This window comes from Nicotiana tabacum, chromosome 21, assembly GCF_000715075.1.
Source record: "Nicotiana tabacum cultivar K326 chromosome 21, ASM71507v2, whole genome shotgun sequence".
NCBI classification, from domain to species: Eukaryota; Viridiplantae; Streptophyta; class Magnoliopsida; order Solanales; family Solanaceae; genus Nicotiana; species Nicotiana tabacum.
The window spans coordinates 16,858,526-16,870,158 of record NC_134100.1 but is presented as its reverse complement, the minus strand read 5'-3'; the positions used below and the strand labels follow the sequence as shown (position 1 = coordinate 16,870,158).

Sequence of the window (11,633 nt, the reverse complement as noted above, 5' to 3'; positions counted from 1 at the left end):
GGAAGTTGCTCTTAATCCTGCCTGGCAAGCAGCAATAACACAGGAGTTTGAAGCCCTACATGTTAATCATACCTGGGATATAATGCCCTTACTAAGTGGGAAACATGTAATTGGCTGTAGGTGGGTATACAAGATTAAACACAAAGCTGATAGAACAATAGAGAGGTTCAACACTAGGTTGGTAGTAAAAGAGTATACCCAGCAGCCTGGCATAGATTACACAGAACCTTCAGTCCTGTAGTGAAAATGACAATAGTGAGAGTTCTCATAGGTAAAGCATTGAAGAAGCAGTGGCATATCTTTTAGTTGGATGTGAACAATGCATTCCTTCATGGAGACATGCATGAGGAAGTCTATATGCAAATACCACCAGGATTGAAAGGTTTAGTTTGTAAGTTGAACAAATCCTTATATGGCCTCAAATAGGCAAATCAGACAATGGTACTCTAAGTTGACTGAGGCCCTTTGCTCAAGGGGTTATGTGTGTTCTCTCATTGACTACTCACTTTTCTAAAAGAAAACAGAATATTCTACCATCTATATAGTAGTATATGTAGATGATGTTATCATCATTGGGACATACATCTTAGAAATTACTCAAGTCAAATGCTTTTTACATGATCAATTTAAGATAAAAGACCTAGGGAAGCTACACTATTTTCTTGGTTTGGAGGTTCTTTACACAAGTGATGGGGAGATAATATCTCAAAGGAAGTTTGCACTAGACTTACTCAAAGAATATGATTGTCTTTCTTATAGCATCCTGTCTACTCCTCTTGATTCAAATGAAAAACTAAGAGACCAGGAAGGAGAAGCATTGCCAAACCCTACTTATTACAGAAAATTGGTAGGAAAATTAAATTTCCTCACCAATACCAGACTGGACATAGCCTTCAGTGTACAGCACCTCAGCCAATTCATGCAAGACCCCAGGAAGCCACATTTGAAAGCAGCTTTTCGCTTGCTTAGGTACCTGAAGAGTGATCCAACTCTAGGAATCTTTCTATCTAATGACTATGGTTGCAGCCTGAAGGGTTATTATGACTCAGACTGGGCTGCTTGTCCAGATTCTAGAAGGTCAGTTACTGGCTACATAGTCCTGCTGGGCAATAATCCAATTTGTTAGAAGTCCAAGAAACAAGAAACAGTGTCCCTATCTTCAGCAGAATACAGATCCTTGAGGAAAATTATTGGTGAACTAACTTGGTTATGCAGACTATTTGATGAACTCACTATTTCCTATCCTAAGCATGTTTCAGTGTTTTGTGATAGTCAATCTGCTTTACACATAGCTCGTAATCTTGTTTTTCATGAACGAACAAAGCATGTCGAGGTTGATTGCCATTTTGTGCGAGATAAGCTCCAAGAAAGATTGATTTCTCTTCATCATATTGATACTGGTGCTCTGTTAGCAGATGTCCTTACTAAAGCTCTTATTGGTGTCAAGCACTCTACGATATTGAGCATGTTGGGTGTGAAAACCTCACCTCCAACTTTGGGGGGGGGGGTATTGAATTGAGATAACTATGTATATTTAGTTTTCCCTCTCCGTATGTTTTGTAGAGTTTAGCTAGCTTATTTTGTTAATCATAGTTAGTTGGTAGTTAACTATGGCCTAGCTGTCAAGGTAATTAGAATTAGTTAGTGGAGTGGTACCCACGTATGTGTGTGCATATATACATATACTGTTAGATATTAGAAATAAATAACTTTCATTCTCTCATACTTGTAAATTAAATCTTCCTCCTCAGGTCATGCGGAGCTTCTAGAGCTCATCAATGGAGTTTTTGATCAACGGTGAAATTCGATATCTCAAATATACAAGTTGATAATTTTCATGGCCAAACACTGACTATGAAAAAAGTGAACTTTTTTTTTGGCCAAACGGGCCCTACGTTGGCTTTAGTGGATTATCACATTCCTTGGTGCTCTTGTTTATGCAGAAACCTAATGTCATTAAAAATGTTGAAGGGTCTAACATAACTATAATTCTGAATATTCTTTTATTATCTTAACTGATTACGTACATTCAACTATTAATATCATACGATTAATTAAGAATTTTTTGCAAATTCAACAGATTTTAGTTGTAACATATACAAGTGTAACGTAACCATTAGCTGTGATTCTACTTCTTGTTGGTAGATTTATTTAGTCGAATATCGTCAAGATTAAAATTATAATATAGTATCAATTACTGAGGGATGACGACTATCGGGGTGGTTTCGAATCATTTTGGTTAAGTTTAGAGTAGTTGATGTGCTGGTGTGGTGTAGTGCAACGAGATCATACTTCTAAAAATATAGGATCTAAATACTGCTAAAAATATAGGGTCAAATTTATTCAAGCAAGATTGGCAATCATCCCAAATTAAAGAGATTATAAATCCAAACTGACTAGCGCGTTTCGAATCTGACGGCCTGCTTCTCATCAAATTTATAAAGTTACAGATTCATGTGTCAGAATCTTATTCACATGCTGAAGCGGTTTACCTATGCACTCATAGCAAGAGTGGCAAGAATGCCAAAGGCCTCATTTGTTTTTTTTTTAAGATTAACACGTCTAAATCTGAATACACATCTTTATATCAAAATATGCAGTAAGATTAAGATATTTGAATGTGAATACATATTTAAATATTAAAATGTGTATCAAGATTTGAATACTAAATGATTGAGATTGTTTTAAATGTATAAAATTTATCTTTATTTGAAAATTAATAAACACAAAATTCAAATAAAAAATGCTAATTAATCTAATATTCTATCAATAATATATATATTAAAAATATGGTAGTTAGTGGTGGTGATGGCTAATAATGGTGCTTGGGAATGCCGCGCGGTGGTTGGTGGCGATTTTGGTTGGTAGCGATTGTCCTAAGTAGTAGCTAGTGGTGATTGATAGTGATAGGAATTATGGTTGAGGATGGTAGTGGTGGGTGGTTATTAGGGGTGTTCAAACCGAACCGAAAAACCAAACCAAACTGATTAAAAAACCCGACTAGGTTTAGTTTGATTTGGTTTGGTATTGAGTAAAAAACCCGAACCAAACCGACATATAAATATATAAATTTTATTTATATTTTTAAGACTTTATAGTGAATTTTCTTTAGAAAATATAGAAATATTTGGGATCCTCTCATGTATTAACCTTGAGAGCGTAAATTAACAAAAAATTATTGTTAATCGACTACGAAAATAACTATTATGTATTACTAAAAAAAGTACCCATTAGAATATTTTAATAGATCATATGTTTGTCAATTTTTTTCCATATTTACTAAACATATATTCACTTATCAAAGCTTTATCTATAATTTTAACAAGGTAAGATTGAAATAATATTCATGTAACAAAAAAACCCGAAAAACCTGACAAAACCGAACCAATCCAAACCGATATAGTTAGTTTGATTTGGTTTGGTTTTGATAAAAACCGAACCAACCTGGTCCATGTACACCCCTAGTGGTTATAATTAATAATGGTGGATGGTGGTGGCGGTTGTGGCTGTGATTGAGGAAGGTGGTGGTAGTTTATAATGGTGGGCGGTCCCGGCTATGGTTGTTGATGGTGATAGGGTGGTTAGTTGTCGTAGTTGAGGTGGATGAGTTTGTGGTTGTGGTTAAGAATGATGATGGTAGGGTAGTAGGGATGGTGGGTGGTGGTTGTAAATAATGGCGGCTATGATTGAGTATGGTAGTAGTAGGTGGCATGATGATAGTTGATAATGATAGGTATTGGTGACAATTAATAATGAATGTGGATGATAACATCTTAATGAAATTAAATTTTTATTATAGATCTTAATTAAGATTCAGACTTTAAAAACAAACGCACTTAATATCTGAGATCTGAATGATTAAAATTCAGAGCTCGATTAAGTGCAAACAAACGAGGACTACGCTGACCAAAAACCGGAAAATACGTATCCAGTTCAAGTAGTTCTAAGATCTCCTGGGTAGCCCATAGATACGACGAATGGCCCTCGATGAATTCAGTTACATCAACCTGTTAAAAGCAATGAGGCACCAAAGAAATTGTACTTCAACTAAATGGAGACAACTGGAATATAGAAAACAGAAATTGGGAACATAAAAACTTACATTTTCAACACCAGGAACCTCAACTGGTTGAATACCAGCCAAGCCTTGAGTAAGGAGACTGTAGAAGAAATTACAGAAGTCACAATAAAGAGAAGCGAAAACGACACATCAAACATGAAAGCAGATATAGGGGAATCCCTGAAACCGTCAAATACATTGAAAGCAGATACGGGGTTTCGTGTAGACAGGTGAAATATGTTGCAGCTGCAGCAGTTAACATTTTCAACATCAGTACTATGCTAGCGGATAATGCATACCTGGCACGAAAGGCAACTCCAAGCATCCAATCGTTTGTAGAGTAAGCATTCACAAATCTACCAGCTACCACCTGCAAAACAAGAACAGAGAGCTTCGCATGTAATGAGGTTGAAGCCCTATACTAGTAAGGAAACAAAACAACAACAACAACCACTCAGTAGAATCCCACTAGTGAAGTTTGGGAAGGGTAGAATGTACGTAGACCTTACCCCTACCCCGAAGGGATAGAGAGGCTGTTTCCGGGAGACCCTCGGCTCAGAGACACTAGTAAGGAAAGAAAATATAAAGAAAAAGATGGGAGGGAAGGGGGAGGCCCAAGATTTATTAATTAAAAGTAGTTAAAATCAAGAAAAGCACGACAATGAAAACCTTTCTAGCTGCTTCCCAGTTCATATCTTTAATTGCAATGGGTGCCCCAAGAAGAACAACCCTTTCCACTAGTCCAGCTGCCAAAATTTAGAAAGTACTTCAGGATCACAGGAAGCAACTCAACAATCGGTAAATCAAATTACTACATCTCAGCTCGAATTAGTTGTTGTCTAAGAAAGCAAATGATCAATCTAAAAAGTAAAATAAAAACGAACACTTACAATTATTTTCAGTCTCAGCCAGAATCTGGAGACATTTAAAAATAACTCTTGCCCCTAGTGAAAATCCTACAAGTGTCACAGGCCTGAAACATTCATGGACAACCAATAATGGAATTGTCTTACACGTAAACCCAAACTTTCAGGACAATCAATTGGAATTTTCTCCAAATTATATTTAAAGCTTGTATACCTGTGCCCTTGTAATCCTTTTTTCAACACTTCTGCCAGGAGTACTCCTGCTTTATCAGATCTGCAAATGCAAATTCAGAGTTTTTTTTTCCAATCAAAGAAATATGATACTCCGCTTTCGACACAAAATGGTTTAGTATAACTGCTCGATGATTTAAGCAATAGGATTCTGGAGCATAATCAGCACCACTGGAGAAGGGAAAGAAAGGAGAGACTAGAAATGCTAGTGATACAAAACTTAAAATGCAAATACGGGAAAACAGTTTGGATTCTTTCTTTGGATTTTCTCATCCTTACAATTAATTTACCACCTTCCCTTATTACAGATGAACCTTATGATTGCAGAGAAAATGAAAGGAAAACAACTCCAAAACTTCCTCCTTCCTGATCCACATCCCACAACAGAAAAGAACGTGCAATGAAAAATAAGCAGATAAACAGAAACCTGTCCACAGCAATTGACCATGTGCTGTCTATAAAATCAGTAATAGTAAGTAAAGCTGCAGGCCAAGCCAATGCTGTTAAAAGAGTGTGTAGTACAGTCATCATAGCGCCTTGCTTCATCAACTCCAATGCAATTCCTGTAATTTAGTCATGTTGTCTATATCACACACTAATAATACAATTGTATATGGTCAGTGTATTACATCACCTGAAAGTAAAGTATAAAATTATTTACTTGACGTCAGCCAGTCCTGAATCGCAGTGCTTACAGCAATAAGATTCTTAGATTCCCACTGCAATATATACCTGACAAAATTGTGAAATGTAAAGACAATTTATTCTTTTCGCATTATACTCCTTGTACTAAAGATATGGGAAATGATTGGGTTGTTCTTATAAACACAGGTAAGAAATGTTAAATAAAGTTCATTGTTAACTTGGTAGTATTTCACCAATACAAAAATAAACTGAGAAAAAAAAAATAAAGAATGACGTTTTACCTCTCAGAATTATCATATTGACCTTCCCAAGGTCTTAAAAAATCTTCCTCCTCAAAAACAAGACCCGAGATCAAGATCTGAACTGCCAGACGCTGAGAGGATGATATGCAGAGTAAGAACAAATAACAAGGAGCATTTATGGTCCATAAGTGAAAATATAATTCGTGGTAATTATGAGAATAAAGATGAAAGGATAGAAAGAAACAATAAAACAGCACGCCTACATACCCAGTGGAACAATACATGCTAAGAAGACAATATCAAGTATGAAAAAAGAGAGCTCATTGACTTACCCCCTGGTTGTGGTTTTCCCCTATAGCCTTGAACTCAAATTCATCGACATCTCCAATTCTCCTGGCCATTTTAGTTCCTGTAAGTCCAGCTCCAGCAGCTGGGTAATCAAAAGTATCAGTACAACATTAAATAACCGTAGAATCCACTTAAAGATGTTCACACTCCAACGCCAGTCTCAATTTTATGGGTTAGCCTTGCATTATCTGTCTCCATTATCATGCCATAAAAAGGAGATTCAACCAAAGAATGTTAAAAACTTATACACACACACATATCCTGCAAAACATGTGTTAACCTCCAAATGATGCCGCAACTGCAACAGATCCCGCAACACTTCCTGCAGCAGTAGCAACAGCAGCGAACCCACTTGCTCCAATCACAGGAATAAGAGTCCCCAAGGTAGGGGCTAAAGCACCAAAGCCAGCAGCTATTGCTGGAGCAGCCAAACCTGATTGATAATAAAACAAATTTTGTTCTCTAAGACAGTTGTTCATTGAACATAGTAGAACCTCTCTATGAATCAAACAAACTGAAAGAACAGAGAATTCTGTTTCCTTGGAGGTTCGTTAGATTATAACTGGAGCTGCTAAAAATTAAGTAAAACTGCAATGTCATACCACCAGTAATTGCCATTAAAGTTCCACCAGTCAATGCAGCAGCACCTATAATACCTCCTCGTTTCCACTTAGCCCATGAACTATCAGGAGATTGGCTTTCCTCCTTCGATTCTTCCTCTTTCAGCAAAGCCATCGCTGAACAAGCAACCATGGTCTCAATGGCTTCCTGCAGCACATAAATTCTTTTGATATCTGTGAAGTATATGGATGTTCATGCCTAAAATAAATAGCAACTTGGGACAAACGTAAATTCTACACCACTTCAACGTGTTCTCTCATATGAAATAGGTGCTACCCTAATTTTAATGAAGAAGAACTGCTTGTTAAAATCAGAAGAAAGTATTTTAAACTAATGCATCTACATTCTCTTCAAAAAAATTGTTGACATCAAAGTAAAGAACCAAAAGCACAATAAGATTCAGACTCTCGTCCTTTTAAAGGAAAACAAAAACATATAACCAGCCATGCACATTCCCCCCATCGAATTATCGCACTTACATAAAATGTTATGTCTGTAGTATCTTGCTAAAAGAAGGACCTCATCGCCATTTTGGAATTATTTTTATAGCCATATCAAGGTAGTAGAAGATCCTCAAGAATTCTATGGCATAATGAAATAAGAACTTCTGGATTCGTATTAAAAATACATGCAAATACATGCATTAGAGCACATAAAAATTACACAAATGTGCCCTTTATTGTAATAACTTGATCATTATCCATCTCTTACCTGCTATCTCTAATTTCTTATAATAAAGTTTGTAATACTAATTTTAAAAATATAAGAAAGTGTCTAAAAGGATTTTCTTTTGTTTACAAAAGGAATTCAAGATTTATTCATTCACTTATTTTATGATGTAGCATTCACATTTTAACTTTCCTCTAAAATTTGTTGTTTATTTGATATAATCAGAAATAAATAATTAAGGAGTATAATTTGATGATGATTTTAATTTCTCAAGCTCATATTACTGCTTAGAGCTCTCCACATTTGGGCAGCTAATGGAATGCTCTCCACATCTCTTCCTCAGGAGAGCAGGCATTCAAACAACTTCATTATTGCAGAGTGATATACAAAAAGTCTAGAAAGATTCTTTCTGCTATAAATCTAGCATGTTCCTAATAGGATATGCAATTAATATATCAGTCACTTTAGAAGAGATAGCACAGAAAGAAACGAAGCACATAATGGAAATTTATGCATCATTTAAATGAATGTACCATTTTGATCCATTTGACATTAAGCCAAGTCGTTAGCAACCGTAAAGCCACACGATGTCGAGCATCATAACCATTCCTTCTTCGAGTAGATTGCTTACCATCTTCAGGTACTTGTGCGAGACAAGCTGAAAGAAGCTCATAGAGAATGGTCACTTTCCTAGAGTACCCAAGCATTGATACCTCTTCGACAGGTTTTTCATCGGAGCCACTAACAGCCTCCAAATGAGCACCAGCAATGCTAGATGGTTTCTGGCTTTTCTCTTGGTAATTTTTAACATTCGTTTTTTCCACGTCAGATGTGGACTTCACATCAGCAATCGATAACTTCTCCCGACATTCATGCTTATATTCACGCCTCTTCTCCTTCTCAGACTCATTATCAGAAGTTCTCTCCATGCTTGACACCATAGCATCTACCCCATTTGCCAAAGCAAGTTCCATGTCTGCTGCTTCTGAAGAATCATCACTACTTTCTTCAGACAGTAACCTTAGAAACTGATGTAATATCAGTAATCATGTCGTCAAGAAAGTAACAATAAAGATAATAACTTTAACTACCTAATTAGTATCAGCTGCTGATATAAAAAAGCAATGTGGTTCCCTTTCCATTTGAATAAGCAACAGTGGTAATTAACAGATCTCTCTCTAAAAACTACAGCAGACCTTAATTTAATGCCATTTTCTAATAAATGTAGAAACTTGTCCTGGACATGAACATAACTGTAGTACTCTTCTACAACTTGAAGAGACAAGAAAACTAACCGCTCCAACATGATGCTTTGGTGGTGTAGACGCAGCAGTTTCCTCTAGTCCTGACCATGCCTTTTCGTCAATCTCTAGAAATCTATTCACAATAAATTCAACACGCAGCCCAAATTAGTAATTTACAAATAAGACATTGTGCACTAGCATTAGTGGTCGATTGCTGGCTTAAAATTTTCGAAAAAAGAGCAGGTGGCAGAAATTAACCCCAAGAATATAGCAAACGCTTCATATTCAAAGTATGGTATGCTTTCATTAGTTAGTCAGCAGTAAATACTCATTTTGCCCCAATTTTATATGATACTTTTTCCTTTTTAAGACGCCCCAAATTTTTTACACCATTCAAAAACTAAATATAATTATGCTATTCAAACTTTAAACTTTGAGAGGAGCCTTGGCGCAACAATAAAATTTGCCGCTCTGAAGCCAGGTGGTCACCTATGTTGCGCGGACTCTCCAAAATGATGTCGCACCCGTGTTGGATCCTCCAAAAATACATTATTTTTGGAGGATCCGACACGCACCCGGCAACATTTTCGGAGAGTCCGAGCAACATAAGTGGTCAAAAATTCAAGCAAACAGTCTCTTCTAAAAATGCAAGGTAAGACTGCGTACATTAGATCCAATATGATCCAACCCTTCCCAGACCTGTGCATAGCGGAAGCTTAGTGCTCCAAGCTGCCTTTTTATATGTTATTTTCTTTATGGAACTAACTTCTCAATATTTCTTCCACCAATAAAATTATAAATTAGTCACAATTAACCTTTAAATTCTCTATCCAGTCAAAAACCGTTATATAACATCAATCGATCAAGTCATTGAAGATAACTAGCATTGCACAGTAACCTAGCATAAATGATAAGTAACTATTATAACATGTTAAATTGCAGTGATAGTGTAAAAAGTTCATTATACTACAATAATTTAACTTGTTATATCAAGTTACTTATCATTTACTCTAGGTTATCAATCAATGCTATTAAATAGAGTTACCTTCAAGTACCTATTAAGTGACCTGATTCTGTAAATAATTTTTACGCCATTAGTAATAAAATTTAAACTCTAACTTAAATCCATATCAAATTTTCATATTTATTATCTGGCAAATAAACATTGAAATGAAATGATTAAAAAAAATTAGCAAGCAGAAGGAATGAGTAACTTGAAAATGGGCCGAAGGAGAGCGGAAGATTCGTGGACCCAAAGGTGAGGGTCGTCGGAGACGGAATCGCTACTGCTGCCATTGCTACTACGTTCCTCCGATAAAGAATCGTCGGGCGGAAAGCCCAATGGACAAGTTTGGTGAATCTGGGCCTGGTGAAGGCTCAGCCCGAATAAAGCTCCGGCCGCATATTTGTGTGTTGGCGTCAATATCGAAGGCGACATGATTTTGAACAAAGCTCGTCAGTGATTAGTGAAATTGTGAAGTTTTTTGAATTTGATCGAAGATGATTGAATCAATTTTTCAGTTTTTCAAGTTTCGTAATTTGATGTTTCACCGTTTTGTTTCCTAATTTGTCAATTCTCGTTCATTAGTTTGGGCGGTCATATTGTATATTGTTGAATTTGGAAGGAACCGGCGAATGGCCAAAGTAAACGACGTACGTTATTAGTGACTATATATTTCTAGGAGTCCAAAACGCGTTTGATGTTTTTTTTTTTTTGGGACAAAAATCACTTTTATACTGCTTAAAAAAATTACATAAATGAGTAAAACGCAGTACTATACTGCAAACTATGTTAACGAAAATTAGTCCGTTAAAGTAAAACGCAGTACCATACTGCGTTTTACTTTTTTTTTATTTTATTTTTTTGTAATTCGCAGTATAATACTGCATTTTATAAAGCTGTTCGCAGTATTATACTACGTTTTACTCTGGTTTTTGGCTCACCAATAATGAACTGACATAACAATAATTCAATACATAAAACGTAGTATTGTACTGCGTTTTACATTCGGACTTGCCTTATTTAAAGGCGTTTCAATTTTATGAAAATTCATTCAATCTTCAAACTTACGTTCATACTTCTCTCTTCTTCTTATCAATCATTTTTTTACAATGTCCGAAGTGGCAAAAATAAGGGTTTCACTATATTGGGGGGTGAGGTTGTATTGGAGAATAACTTTGTGAGGTATAGCTCACCTCCACAATGTCATGTTAAATTGCCGCTTACTATGGAGTACGATAAATTGGTATCGTTGTTACGTAAAAAAATGAATGAGAGGTGGCGTTCGGTTAACCTTAAAATAACCGGTAGATTTTTGTATTCAGTGACTCCGCATGGGTTTGCTTATTATTCTGAGTTTAACATCGAGGATGATGAAACTAGCGGTGTCCAACTTCACCACCGTCCCAACAATTTTGCATCGAGCATTCTTTTCCACAGTTGCACTTTGGTGGACGAAGAGGTTGAGCCATTTAATGAAATATTTGCTTTTAATAAAAAAAAAACCTTACTTTTAATGAAATATTTGCTTTTACTAATTTTTGAGCACACAAAATAGCTGCAATGATGCTGTTATTTATAGGCGAAAAATTTAATACATAAAGCGTGGTATAGTACTGCGTTTTATGGAGTTGTCTTGTCGTTCTGAAAAAGATGAAAACCATGTGAAAAAAGCTGGTTTATTGCAGAAAAATTTAATACATAAAG

The 11,633-nt window shown here is 35.9% G+C and overlaps 1 protein-coding gene across 3 annotated transcripts; it reads right to left on the bottom strand.

Moving 5' to 3' along the window:
• Positions 1-3,773: 3,773 nt before the first annotated feature.
• On the bottom strand, positions 3,774-10,598 carry LOC107823225 (transmembrane and coiled-coil domain-containing protein STS1). Of its 3 annotated transcripts, none has more exons than XM_016649839.2 (15): positions 10,141-10,598; positions 8,978-9,059; positions 8,216-8,710; positions 6,995-7,160; positions 6,673-6,825; positions 6,377-6,474; positions 6,084-6,175; positions 5,819-5,889; positions 5,585-5,720; positions 5,141-5,200; positions 4,951-5,033; positions 4,730-4,806; positions 4,360-4,430; positions 4,103-4,160; positions 3,774-4,007 (listed from the first exon to the last, which is right to left on the bottom strand). In XM_016649839.2, exons 1-15 carry the CDS (start codon positions 10,362-10,364, stop codon positions 3,837-3,839), a joined length of 2,037 nt encoding a protein of 678 aa, XP_016505325.1. In that variant the 5' UTR covers positions 10,365-10,598; the 3' UTR covers positions 3,774-3,836. The 3 variants fall into 3 exon arrangements, with proteins under 3 accessions (XP_016505325.1, XP_016505326.1, XP_016505328.1); XM_016649840.2 differs by having other exon boundaries at positions 8,216-8,667; positions 10,141-10,505; XM_016649842.2 differs by having other exon boundaries at positions 8,216-8,702; positions 10,141-10,503.
• Between the last annotated feature and the right edge of the window lie 1,035 nt (positions 10,599-11,633).